Here is a 14,645-nt window from a genome sequence, read left to right as displayed (position 1 = left end):
GAAGCCTTCATTCCTGCTGCATTCTGTGCTAGCCAAGGACACCAAATGAGCTAGAGGAGGAGAGACTCTATGCCTCTGCTCTCCCCCTTTCCCTCTTTGTTGATTACAAAGGGCTGGTGCCTACTTTTTCACTGTGACTCCCCCGCCACCGTGATCGTCCTTCGGTCCTGCTCCTCCAGTTTGCTTAGTTCCCTTTGTATCCGGAATGAAAGACCTCCACAGGGAAGCCTTCCCATTAGGACTGGGGGGTAGGAAGCGTAGGGGGTGGGGTGGGGAGGAGCAGATAAGCTCTGCCCCCCCCCTGCTGATTGCAAAGGGGACTCAGCATGTGCTTTGTGTGGATGATGGTGGTGGTGGAGTGGAGAAGGTTGCAGATGGATGAGTGTTGGAGTGTAGCTGTGGATGGTGTCTGTGTTGTTGAATGTCTCTGTGTAGTATGCGTGTGTGTATGGATGGGGAAAGCCATGTATGCTACATTGAACTCTTTGGGGTTGGGATATAAATGCAATAAATAAGTGTGTATGTGTAGGAGAGAGAGAGAACATATGGGAGTGGTGATGATCTTCAGAGAGTGTGTTTATAGTGCCACTGCTAGGATGCACCAGTGCACTTTTCCTGACAGACTACCTCTGAGAGAATGCAGCTCTTGAGGTAAAGAAAAGGTTCTGCTCTATCCTACTCTTAAGGAAAATTGACAGGGAGTAACTCTAAAATAAGTCAAGACATACTAGGGAGGGCCTCAGGATTTGGTTACTGCCTTAAATGCACTTGAGCTTCCCCTGCCTTTGTTGTTCATTTATAGCAGTAGATGACAGTTTGTGGAAAGGTGTTATTTTGGTGCTGTCATTCTCTGCCCATACAGCAAACTAACACTTTGCACTGTTTGGATGTGCTCTTTTCCATTCAGCCTGTGATAGCTGTGTAATTACTTTGCTGAAGGATTTGAGTACAATGGGGGACGAGCTCCGTCTGATTAAGTCTCAGATGCAAAACGTCAATGCCAGTGCCCACACATTGGGGCAGATGAAGCATCTGGAAGACCGCATCAAGGAACTGAAGGTAATGTTGAAAAGCTGGCATTTCCTTACGGAGCTGAGAGAAGAAATAAAGAAATAGGTTTCAAATTAACTACACAATGTGATGACCTTCAGAAGCAGCTGGGCAAGATCCACTTGTCTGTGACGTGATCCCATGTGGCTGAGGTTGGACTGATGCATTGTCCTTTCCTTTGCCGGTTCTTTGGGAAAGACCGTGGCAGCCCAGTCCACATCGTCCTTGGGGTTCCCTTATTGGAAAATTCAGTTAGTCACAGCATAGCTCAGTCTTCCCCAGACAGTGGTCTGAGGTGATGTGATGGGAGTTGTAGTCCAACAACTTCTGGAGGGCAGGAGGTTGGGGAAAGCTGGCATAGTTGCATGGTTAGTGCCCGGCACTGGCAAGGGGGAATAACTGTTGCTTGCTATACTGGCTGCAGATTCATTGGTGAGCACAATTACCATACTGTTCCGTGTATATGGTGAGGTTTTTTTATTTAAAAATTTTGTTAAAAATTGGGGGTTGTCTTGTACACAGATAGTGCATAGTGGGGGGCCATGTAATTGGTTGTTGCTGCGAGCTGGAGATTGTCAGTGGCTATTGGGCAAACCCTCCTTAAAAAAAGCTCAACAACTCTGGGCAATTTCCCCCCCCCCTCCATTTTATGAATTTGGAGTCCCCCAAAATAAGGGGTGTCTTATACATGGGGGCGTGTTATACACAGAAAAATACGGTAAGTGCAGGTGCTTGTCTTTGAAAACCTACATTTTGTGGGACCCCGGTATCTGAAAGATTGCCTTCTCCCACATGAGCCTGCCCTAGGAACAATCAGCAGGGTAGGTGTCAACATAGCAGTGGGGCCTGCCAGAGCACTGGAATGCTGGCATCTGCCCAAGGGTGCCATATTTTGGACCTGGGCCTGCGTGGAAAGAGGAGCTTCCCACCTTCCCATCAGCCCCTATAAACAGCAGGAGCAGGAACAGTGGAGGAGACTCAAGGACTGGTGGTTTACCACCATGGCAAGCAGTGTCTAGCACTGGCCGTGACATGGTCTATGATGGTTGCTGCTGGCCCGTCAGCAGCCACATGACTGCACATTGCTGACTTAGCAGCCCCTGTGACTCCACCGCCCAATACCCATCAGGTCCCCTAGCTTCAGCTGCTAGGCGTTGAACTGACAGAATTAATTAGGTCTGCGTAGTGCCATAAGCGACCTATTTATGCTCTGCTTTATTGAAGGTAGGCTTAAGGCTTGTCTGTACGAAAGATTTTCATGGCCCCAGTTCATCTCTTTAGCACAAACCCATAAGATGGGGAAGTAAGACATGCTGGGTGGGATTTTGTATGCTCTGTCCAAGTAGATTGTGGCTTTGCCTGTCGTCCGTCTCATGCTGCTATGATGCCTGAACTGATATTCTGAATCTTTTCAGTCTGCCACATAAACTGTTACTAGCGTGGGTTATAGACAAGCTAGATGCCGAATACTTTAAAGGCGTTGGATGCACCAGATCTTTGAATCTGTTCTGACTGGCACCAAAACTCTAAATACATTTTTCTAGGAAGTAACAGCTTGCTCCAACACATGTTTCCTTTGAAGTACATCAAACCGAGAGTGATGAGAATTACTCCTACATGTATGGGTGTGATTGCAGCCTAAGTCTTTCAGTTGAATTCTTTCCTATGTAAATGACTTAGGATTCCTGTCTAGATAAAATATGTTTTTGGCCCAAACTCATGCTGAATTCAGATACAGTTTTCAGCTCAGTCAGACATCCCTTTCCCCCTCTTTTTGGTGGCCTTTCTTTTCAGATTCTGTTGAGCCGCTATCGTACCGTTATTACGACTCACGGTCCAAAAGTGGATGAACTGGAGACAGACCTGCTTGACCTTAACCAAAATGTTAATGCTCTAAAAGAAAAGGTGAGCTTTTTACATTTTTTATATATAAGGAGTGCTGGAATTTGCTGGTCAGGAAATGTCAGTGCCTTCACTAAAATGGAAAGCCTAATTTCTGGTCGAAAGACTTTTGATCATGTATGGGGTATTAAATGTCATTTACGTGTGTTGTCTGTGAGGGATCCCAGCCAGAGGAAGCTCCCTTTCCCTTGCTTCAAGAGTTCTGAGGGAGCAGATTCTGAGTGGGGTTACCACAAATGGCAAGTCATGTGGGCACTGCCAGCTGGTATTCCACCCTGCCAATTAGCCGAGAAGTGAGAAACAGATGCCCAGGGAGGAGAGACAATAATAGCCACATAAGGTGATCAGAAGGAAATAAAGAATGTGGTGTGAGGGGAGGCAAGAATGAAAGAGCTCAGCAGAAAGAGGAGAGCTAACAGGGGAAAGGTGAGGAGAAGTGACAGACAGAAAGCTATCCTTCAGGAGGATAGAAAAAGAAGACAGGAAGACACAGGAAAGGAGGCCACCAGATAGCATACTGACTTGAACAACCCCAGACTGCAGCTGCAGCAAAAAAGCTGGAAACTGAAGGTCTGAAGGCAGTGATGTTAAAGAGCACACAATGGAAGAAAAATAAAGGTGTGAGAGGGGTGAACTGGGTAGGTCTGCAACCTGGAGGGTAGATATCCCCCTTTGGGATCCCTATGATGAGATCCTACAGGCCGAACACTGTCCCAGTATCCTGGTGGGGCTTACTTATAATCAAAGACCTAGAGCTCCCATTTAGGAACAGCCAGCATTTTCCAGAGGACACAGGTGGAGAGGTATCCCTGTAACTGAATATGTTGTTGAAAAGCAGAACCAGGAAGCTTCCAAGAAGGTCCCAGTTGTGATATTGCAGAGGACATAGCAGAACTAAAGATTAATTGTCCTTCTACTTGGGGTGATCCATGCTGCCTGTGCTACTCCGCCATAGATAACTGAAGGAACTATGTAGTTTGGGGAACAAAAGTATTTATAGCTATCAGAATGAATGACTGGTAAGCATTACATCTTGGTTTCCTCTTTATTCATGGGGTCTGGATATGGATGAAACCAGGTTCAAGGTGCCCTGCCCACTGAAGCCAAGGGCAACATGACACAAACACTTCTGATATTTCCTCTTGTAAAATCTTAAGAATGACCAGTAAATGTCAAATTCACCAAGTTTCTGAAATCTGTCATGACTTAACAAATTTTGTTAGCTATTATCAGAAACACTGAATTGAATTGTAGTAGCAAATACTTTTAAAAAACTAATATTGATTTGTGCTCTCTTCTTTTAAAACTCTTACTTCTTGTCAGGCTGAAAGCAATTACAAGAAAGCAGAGACACTGTTCAACAAATTCAGTAAGACTAATGAAAGGGGGAAAGACTTGATTTCAAAGATACAAAGTGTTGCCACCAATATTAACGGTAAGAGTAACTGCTGATCTCCTACATTATTTTATTTGATCACAATCCTGTTTTGTGGAGGTAAATTCCAGCTGATTTAATTCACTACTGCAACTTGATGTACCACATTTCTCTGATTATGGAGTATTGTTATAAAAGACGGGGTGTACATGGACCAGTGGTACCAAATCGTATGGGAAACAGCCTTGCTAGGAAAGCTAACCAATAAACTGAAACTGACACGGGGACAAATAGAAGAGGATGCCTTTACCCCACAATATGGCTCCCCTTCATCACATACACAGCCCAACAAGACAACAAGAACCCACCAACAGCATACGAATCAAACTGTCTTACTTGGCCCAACGAGACCCTCCCCCACAAATGCAAACAAACCCCATTACAGACAACCAACCATACCCTGGGCCTCCAACCTCTCTCTCTACAAAGAAAATTTAACAAGCAAATAGAAAGAGAACCTATCTAGTTGACACTGACCCAAAACCCCACACATACACTGTAAAAAATATGAATTTCACCACCTTCCCTCCTCTCCTCCCCAACCTTATACTATAAGGTAAAGGTAAAGGGACCCCTGACCATTAGGTCCAGTCGTGACTGACTCTGGGGTTGTGGTGCTCATCTCGCTCTATAGGCTGAGGGAGCTGTCGTTTGTCGGCAGACAGCTTCCGAGTCATGCGGCCAGCATGACTAAGCCGCTTCTGGCGAACCAGAGCAGCACACAGAAACGCCGTTTACCTTCCTGCCGGAGCGGTGCCTATTTATCTACTTGCACTTTAACGTGCTCTCGAACTGCTAGGTTGGCAGGAGCAGGGACCGAGCAACAGGAGCTCACCCCATCGCAGGGATTCGAACCGCTGACCTTCTGATCAGCAAGTCCTAGGCTCTGTGGTTTAACCCACAGCGCCACCCGCGTCCCTTTACCTCATACTGTACTCAACACTAATGTCTCATAAAAAATGTGACAGATCTGTAAAAAAGACTGTGCAACTTGAAAAAAGAGACAAGGCATGTACTTTTGTAAACCAAGAAAATATTTAATAAAATAAAATAACATAAATAAAAGGTGGGGTTTATGAGCAGTGGCTTTAGATGTGGTTATTGATGAAAAATTCTTATGCATGATTATTGCCCTACTTTAAGATCTGACATTATGCTTGCTTCAGAAGTGTTATTGAAAATGGCATCTTTGTGGTAATTCTCCTCCCCCAATTTGTAATGTGTAGAATGGAGTGAGGAACCTCAGGCCTGGTGGCCAAATGTGCCCACCTCCCACACCTCTCCGTCTAGGCCTCAAAACTCTTCCTAGGCTATGCTCTTCACTGGCCCTGCTTCACGCCCAGACTACTTTTGCTTTATTGCAATTGCAGTTTAACTCAGATAGTCCTATTCCTTGTCTGGATTGAGGATAAAGGAGAGTATACGAATATGTATATAACTACCCTACTGTCCTAAAGTAACTTTCACATTTGTTGCTTCAACTGCTTTTGCCTCTGACTCTCCCCACCACGAGCATGTTGCACAGAGGGGAATGCCGCCCTCAGACTGAAAAACATTCCCTACATCTGATGTAGAAGTTCAAATCCCATGGATTGCCCTCATGATGCTGCCCTGCCCTGCCAGGAGCTGCCAAAAAGTGAAGGTGTCTAGGAGGATGATCTGTGCAGTAAAATATGCTTAAGTGATTCTCAAACTTTTTTCTCTGGGTCACACTTTCAGAATAAACATCTAATTTTTTTATTGATAAGAAATGCATTGGAAAACAAAAAGAAACAATTCTGAAGCAGTGCTTGATTTATAACATAGACCACAACTACTTTATAATATGATCATAGGACACCACATAGTATAAAACAATACAGCTGCATAAGAACACGAATCATCCCCTGAACACTTGATGCTCTTGCTCTCATTTTGAGAAGAGATCTATCCATATTATGCATAAATAAATAAATAAATGCTATTTTATACTGCAATGAAATGTGCAAATGTTTCTTTGATTGTCCTTGAATCTTCCTGCCACACTTGCCATCTCCTCCTGCCACACTCTTTGAGAACCACTGCTTTTAAGTAGAACAGCTAAGGAGTGGACAACTCGCCAGGGGAAAGTTGTTTTGGCATCATTCCCTTGGCAAGATAGACATAGGCACTCGCCCCAGTTCCTTACCAAATAAGTGGGATATAATCTGCATGTTAAAAAGCAGGTGTAACACCCCATCCCGACAACAGTCAAAGTGATCCAAAGGCAAGAGGCCTGGGCTGTTTCACTAGGATCGTTTGATGGACTATTTCTGCATCATTGATTATGTGTTGAATGGAAAGTAGAACCTTTTAGGTTAAGAAAAGAAAACAACACAACACATGGCTCTGAGAAAAAAGTATCTGTCAGAGTATTTTGTTCATCTGTGTTTTTTCCTTGTCGTAGTTCTCCTGGATCAGATAACTGGTACTTCTACAGCAGTAACTCCTTCAGCTTCAGGAGATGGTGCCAAAGAGCTGGCTCAAGCTCAGCGAATGATTAACGAGATGAGAAACCGCAATTTCGAGCAACAACTAACAGAAGCAGAAAAGGAGAAAAGAGAAGCCCGGCTTTGTAAGAGCATAAAGACTGTATGCATAGATCCTGGGATAGAAATGACTCTGAGTAGATTTGTTAGAATGAGGAGGACTGTTGTCTCTTTGTAAATGCCCAGTGGAGTTGTAAACAACGTGGAACTGAAAGTTGTCTTATCATGTACGATCATTCTGTAGCTAACATGAGGTGGAGAAGAAGAAGGTGAAGGTGGTAGGCTTGGGGACAGGAGTACAGATGGTAAGATCAGAAAATGCTAGACCAGGAAGAAACTTTCTGAGGTCCATAAGTCCAAGGAGCAGGTTAAACAAGTCCTCTTGGTTGGATGTGACTTCAGTGCTTACTGCAGCTGGGCCTATAAGCTTTGTGTTTTAATTTTTGCATTTCAAGAAGTCAAGGTGATAACTCCTTTTCTCTTTTCAAAACCAGCAAGCAGTGATATGTAATGTCCACCCCTTTTTTCCTCACTTGGCCTGCAACAGATGTGTATTCATCATTTGCTGCTACACAATTTGGTAAAGAAATTGTGGAGAGAATGAAAAATACTTAATGGTGGTAGGATTGTACGAGAAAATCACGTAGTACAAAGTACATTCTGGGTGCCCACTAAAGGTCTTCATGTGAATTGTAGCAGTAGCATAATTTTGCATTGTATTATTTTAGTTACTTTAATGTAAGTCAGCTGAAACACTTCTTTATTCACTAAGACTTTAGCCTGACTAATGTCGTCACATCATGTTATGGCAGGCAAATTAAAGAAAAATAATGGATGCTTCCCTTCCTGTAGTCTCACTAGTCCAGTCACAGATGGTTAATCTCTGTCTGCCCCAATCAGGGGCCCTCCAGGTGGTTCTGACTGCAATTTCCATCATTCCCGACCATTGGCCACGCTGGCTGGGGCTGATGGGAATTGGTCCAAAGATCTGGAGAGTACTAGGTTGGGAGAGAACATTCCAGATGATTAAAATCCACTCATTGGCAAGACCAGAACAGGACTAGTGACCAGAAAGGACTTAAGCTAGGTGGACGCTATCTGCTTACAGCAGTATGGATAATCAAATTTGTTCTTATTTTGCTATCCGATAATCAAACTTTATCCATTCTAATTCTCTCCATAGTGCTGGAGCGTGTAAGGACGGAACTACTAAAGCACCAAGCAAAAAACCAGGGACTTATTAAAACTATAAGAGAGTCATTAAATGAGTATGAATCCAAGCTCGAAGATCTTCGGATATCTTTGAATGAAGCAAAAGAGCAAACAAAGCAGGCTGAAAATTTAAATGGAAATAATCAACTCCTTTTGGGAGATGTTAAGGTAATACCACTTTTTTTTCTTTTTTTTCTCTTTTAAAAAAAATCTTTAATAGATGAAGAATATGTGAAATTCCAAGTCGTTTTATCTGGCCTTATCAATAAATCTCTCTAAAAAGGATACTGTGAAAGGCTGATGGAATAAGAAACTGCTGCTTTATTTTGCTTTTTGTTTCTTAATAAAGAAACAAAGCTTAGTTTCTCTGGAACAGTTATATGAGGTGTAATTTAATTGTTCAGCCTGCCCAGACCTATTTTCTTTGTCCTGAAATTACCTGGGATGACCCAATGATACACAGACATGTCATAAATTGTTCCATCCTGTTCTGCTTTACATTTGTGCCAAATACCAGTAGGTAGGTAGGTAGTTAATTAGTTACCTATTAATAATAATAGTAACCGTTTCTAGTTTAGGAAATAATTATCCAGAGATTTCAGGATAGGGTCGAAGACAGAAATCGAAAGGAAACAGCAAGCATAAAATCCTGTGAACAGGACATGCGCAGACTCTGTAACTTACAAAGCCTGCTCCCTTTTAAGGTGGAACGGAAATATCCTAACACAGTCCTCAGTTTTACAGCAGTACCTTCACTTGAAAAATAGGTGCCGGTGCTCACCATGAAGTTGTTACAGTAAGTAACACACTGTTTAACAACAACAAGAGGTGCCGGTACTGCGTACCCTTGAGTGCCCCCTGGGGGACTGGATGTGAGTGAGGAAGGGCTTTCTCCTTTCCTAATCCTGGACCAACCCTTCTTGGCTTTCAGGAAGCAGGGTCCAGAACTGTAGAGCACTGATAAGGAACCCCTGCAATGGCTGCTGTAGAGTGCTAATAGGCATAAGCTGTAGACTTATATGCACTTACCTGGGAGTCAGGCCCAATGAACTCAGTGGAACCTAAATCTGAGTAGACCGTGCAAAGGCTTGCACTATGAATTTTCTATGTCCTCCTCCCTTCAGTTAGGGTTTGCAGGAGGAAGCCAGTGTTCCATTTCTCCTAATCAGAATCTTTCCTTCTACATGCCAGGTTACATTAGCTATGCAGCTGTGCCTTTAAATACAAAGCTGTCTGCTTGTATTGTACACAAAGTGGCTGTGGGAGTGGTGGTGGTACTCCTAGCCTGGGTTATAAAGGGGGGCCTCTAACCTTTTGTCCATACTATGGTTCTGAACTGGATAAGAGCCCTATACCTGCAATTTGCTTCAATGGGAACTTCTTCCCTATGCAAAATGCAGGCATGGGTTCCAATCCAGATTAGGCAATTCATGCCAAAAATGAAAACCTTCACTTAAAGCTATGATTTAGTAGATGGTGTAACATGTTGATTGGCCCTAAGACACATGCTTGATTTAGGATCAGCCTGCCTTTGGGTAAATGCAACCTGACCATTAAACAAGTTATACCTTTCCCAAAATTGCACTTGCAACCTGGAGACAGCCTATGGCTAGATAGTGCCCCTTGTTACTATTCAGAAAGCTATGTTACTTATATCTCTGCCAATGACAGCGGCATTTAAAAATTGAGTCTCCTCTTCATTTCTTTGTCAGAAACGGATTGATGCAATGACTAAACAACAGACTGGGATCTTGGATCTTCTGAGCTCTGCTGATGCATCATTGTCTCAAGCAAACAGTGTGTTTGGCTTGCTGCAGAAGAGCAAAGAGGTATTGAAGAAGTAATGCTTTAATTCTGTGAAGAGAGAGAGAAATCATTGTAATGGAAATAAAAATCTATTGCAAGTAATGATTTGATTTTGTAGGCGGTAATAGCTGCTCACAAAATACAAGTTATATGTTGAAAACATTTCCCCCCATTTCTGTCTAATCTTTTGTGCTTAATCCTCTGTGCTGTGCTCAAAGCACCAAGATTTGCATGAAAAGCTGAAGCACACAAAAGATAGAATTGCCATTTATTTCCTGCACTTTTATAAATCTGTCTGGGTCACAGCAAATAAAGTGACATTTGCCTTCAAACTTCAGGAATATGAAAACTTAGCTGCCCAGCTGGATGGCGCGAGGAAGGACCTAAGTGAAAAACTGAAGAGCCAGTCTTTATCGGCCAGCAAGGAACCTCTAGTAGTGAGAGCAGAAGAGCATGCCAACTTTTTACAAGACCTGGCAAGAAAACTGGATGAGTATGTTTTCATTTTTGCAGATGAATAGCTAGATATCATGTGTCTTGCTAAAGAGCATTGTATACTGTGTTGTGCTAAAGGTGAACGGTGAAGGCAAAAGAAGAGGAACTTGTTATTTATATGTGAGAGCTGATTCATGGATCAGATGGGAGAGGTTCTTATACTGAATCATGTTCTAAACCCCTTTTCCTGCCCTTCAAGCCTACACCAGCAGGAAGGAAGGTGAACATTCAGACCCAGCTCCAGCAGCCAGCATGGTAGGACAAATGTCAGGGTCCTAAAGGACCCACCACAACTGACACCAGCCTCTTTTTGTGTGTCCTCCTGCCTTTTGAAGTATTTGGGGCCCAGCATACTAAAGAGAAGAGGTAGTTGCAGCCTCTTCCATCTTTAATTTCTGTGGCACCCCTGATATAGGGACCAGAGGCATTCTGGGGAAATTAAGATGGCAGCTGTTTCACCTGGAGCTTCCCTTCAGAGCACTGGGTTGCCTCCTGCAGCCCCTTCCCACTTGTAGGGTGGAGATGGGGAACCAGGACGGTGCTTGCCCAGGGTCCCATAGAACTGGTGCCAAACCTGCAGGCATGCTCCCTTCAGATGACACCTGTGTATCAGTCACTTTCCAGAACATGACCATATCTTTAGAATGCCAGAGGGGTTCTGATTTTTGACCAAATCTACACATTGCACTGTCAATTTGCCAGCCTTAAAACCCTGAACCAGCTAAAGGGAAGCATGCTTAAGTCTCACTGCTTTCAGTGGGAAAGTAAAGCCAGCGTTTAACTAGACTGAATTGGTGGGATTTGAAAGTGTTTTGCTTTGACCAGGAGTGCCAGCCTGGCCCCATGACCATGGGTGCCCGGAGCCGTGGATGTCATGCAGTGTGCATGGCCCTGGCACTGAAATTTGTGGGTGCTTGGGCACCCAGGGAGTTGGCACCTATGGCTCCAAAGCCTCTCATTCTTTCTCTTCTTTCATAAAAGTGTGTGTGTTTCAGTTTTAAATTCTGATTTAAGCGCTTACCTCTGCGGTTTTCATGTAAACATTTCTTGGGGGTTGGAGTGGTCTCTTTGATCTACAGCCTCATGACATGAATTCTCAAGGTAAAAAAGGGACTTCAGCAGCAGAGTGTCCCTACCCAAAAAAGGGCACCTTAAAGTACCATTTGTTGGACCACTTGTGTTATTATATGATGTATACTTTTCTGTCGGGCATTTGTGAGCAAATGCCACCAAAAGAGCAACCAAAAATACTTTCACCATACATGGTCCAAATTGCTAGATTTTCTGCTTTCCTCCCCACAGGATCAAGAAAAACGTCAGCGATGACGAGCTGGTGTCCTGTTCTGTGGCAGCAGCTACTGCCTACGATGACATTATTGATGCCATCAAAGCAGCAGAGGTTGCTGCCAACAGTGCATCCAATGCTGCAGACTCAGCTTTATCAGTAAGAGTATTCTGAAATCACATCAGAATTGTTGTTGTGTTTTTTAGCCATTGGATTTATTTTATCTTATTTTAAATAAAACGCACAGCCCTTAAGGTGCAACCTCAGACAGCCTGCCTGTTAGCTGAAGTTAACCTTATAATAATAATAAATTTTTATTTATACCCCGCCCTCCCTGGCCAGAGCAAGGCTCAGGGCAGCTAATACCAGTAAAATTACAATTAAAAAAACCAAACAATTTAAAATACATTAAAATAAATTAAAATATAATTTAAAATGCAGCCTCATTTTAATAGTAGCCCATAGATCAACACCATAAGGGGAGGGAAAACATAAGGGAAAGCCTGCTTCCAGCTCTCCTCTTCCAGAATCTCTTTGGTCCTACCCCTCTCTCCTGCCTGCTGTCACCAGGATTCTTATTGGGCCTCATAGCAGGTGGGAAAGGAGAGCCGATGAAGCACCAGAGTGGGAGACACCGCCCTGCTCCTTCTTGTTGTTTTTGTTCTCTTAAGACAACTCTTAACTGGGTATTTAGATAGAATTTGAATGTGAATTCAAATTCACAGCTTAGTATCTTGCATGATTTGGAATGCTGCCGTTGCAAATAGGCTACACACATACGGGTTTGTTTATTTTTTTAATGCAGTTAAAAGCAGTGATTGATTGATGAAAAGTGAGTTAATAGCACTCCAGACTCATCAGGGAGATAGAACGGGAAGCTTTGATCCTAATCTTACATATCTCAGGGTGCCTACATTTTGTTCAGCTTAGCTGTGATTATTATTATTTTTTTAAAAAAAGACACCATCTCATTTCATCATTACTTTAGATATTATAGAACTAATCCAGGCAGATTCACAATAGGTTCCAAGGCAACACTCTGACAATTCTCCAAGCGTCTCATATTCTGAATAGGGCTTGCATGGAAGTATCTTTAAAATGAATGGAGATTGCACAGTAGCAGATGTTCATGGACTGCATCCAACAAAAATAGAAAACACCTGGCAGAGATTAAATCCTCCTGATTGTGTGCACTGCCTCCTTTGACTTTTTGTATGTATCCTACCTCCCTTATATGAAGACTTTACATGGCAATGCTTCATTTTCAGACTGTGGAGAGAAAAGACCTAGCTGGAAGTGCCAAGAGACTGAAGACCAACAGCGTCAATCTGTTAAATCAAGCACAGGCTGCAGAAAAGACCTTACAGGGTATCTTGAAAAGCAAATAAATAATGTGCAGGTTCATAAAAGTTTTGCCACCATTCTGGTATTGTTGCTTCATGTCTCATTAAGGGTTGAGTTGCACCATCTTTATTACTGCAATGTTAATGGTGAAAGACATTAGTATGAAACTGGCAGTTTTCAGATGAGCCAATAACAAAGTAACAGTATCAGATGAAAGACTGGCTCGTTTTGAAGAGTGGGTGGCTTTGGTTACTTGGGAACAATTTTGGAGAAACAGATCTCTCTGCTTTGAAGTGGTAAAAGTACTGTCTGAGGGCTTTACCATTTTAGAAAGCGTTACAGCCTTACAGCCTTTCAAAGTTGGGAATGGGACAAATCTAGGCAATGCAACAATTTTATCTGGCCTGCAGCAATTTTAACAAGATGAAATCAAAGTGAAGGGGGGAAATTGCATGTAGCTTGATCAGCATGCTTCTTGACTCATGAGAAAAAGGATATCATTCAAAAACTGTTGGAAGTCATATATATTTCTGTTTGAGGGATTTGTGCAACGTCTTGATTGATACCTACTTTATTGCAGACCCTGACCCACCAGGGATCAGGGGTGTGCAGCCAGAAATACTCCCAGTGCCCAGGATGCTATATGCAGGATTGAGGGATTCTGAGAATAGTTGGGTTTCAGTGATTAAAATCATGCAGTTCCAGTCCGCTCATAAGACATGTGGCACCCTCATCGCTGTTATTGGCTATTGAGGAGTAATATGTAATAGGATTCCAAATATCTCTGTCCTGCTTAGTTCTAAGCTAGCTGCTTTTAGGCAAGTAATAAAATCCATTTGGAGCTTTTTTGAAAGGGTAATTCTTCCTGTATTCTACTCCTTACAACCTGACCCCATAGAAAGCTATTATCTGGTTGCAGAATATTGGGTTTTTAATGCAGAATTACAAGTTTACTGAGTATACCCAATGCTCACCCATCTCCAAAGTCAAGTGTAAAGGTGGCCATTTAATGTGCTTATATTAGGATTGAATTTGGCTGTGATGGAGTTGCTTCCCCTCCTCCTGTTGAAAGACTAGAGAACAAAGTAGTGAAGCTTCACCAGAAAATGATCCAATCCATAGTTATCAGACTGATTTAACACTTAGTTGGTTGGTGGTTTTTGTGTGTGTGTTTTTTACAGATATCAGTCCCACTCTTGATGACTTAAAGAGCAGGCTTGAGGTTGCCGAGCACAAGAAAAATGTGATAAAGGCAAATCTTACAAGCTTTCAAAACAACCTTCAGGGGATAAATAGAGGTAAATAATTTGATGTGGACTTCCACTGCATTTCTTATTATGCCAAGCAACTAATCCCTTGCCCAACTTCCCACAAGCAAAACCCTACCTTTTGCCAACCACCCAAACCCCCACCAATTTTAGCAATTGGCAGAAAAATAAATGAATGAATAAATGAATAAATAAATAAATAAATAAATAAATGAGAGATTGTGTCCTGCACTCTCTCCCCAGTCATCAGATCAATCAACTTATGAGTGGGGAGGAGGTATTCCCTTAAGATGATCTGCAGGAATTAGCCACGTAGAGCAGGGGAGCTGTGTGCAAGAGGG

General features: G+C 42.8%; 1 protein-coding gene across 1 annotated transcript in view; it reads left to right on the top strand.

The window, feature by feature from the left end:
- The window catches only part of LAMA3 (laminin subunit alpha 3), a 131,907-nt gene that overhangs the window by 93,321 nt on the left and 23,941 nt on the right, over window positions 1-14,645 (top strand). Inside the window, 10 exon segments of the mRNA XM_083517629.1 lie at window positions 908-1,059; window positions 2,845-2,955; window positions 4,276-4,387; window positions 6,813-6,980; window positions 8,078-8,274; window positions 9,819-9,935; window positions 10,251-10,405; window positions 11,710-11,851; window positions 12,961-13,060; window positions 14,218-14,334. Of these exon segments, the coding sequence (XP_083373755.1) occupies window positions 908-1,059; window positions 2,845-2,955; window positions 4,276-4,387; window positions 6,813-6,980; window positions 8,078-8,274; window positions 9,819-9,935; window positions 10,251-10,405; window positions 11,710-11,851; window positions 12,961-13,060; window positions 14,218-14,334 (1,371 nt within the window).

Source organism: Podarcis liolepis, assembly GCF_965112155.1.
Source record: "Podarcis liolepis genome assembly, chromosome: 8".
NCBI lineage: Eukaryota > Metazoa > Chordata > Lepidosauria > Squamata > Lacertidae > Podarcis > Podarcis liolepis.
Note: the sequence above shows the minus strand (reverse complement) of the source record. Positions and strands in the feature narration are given on the sequence as shown.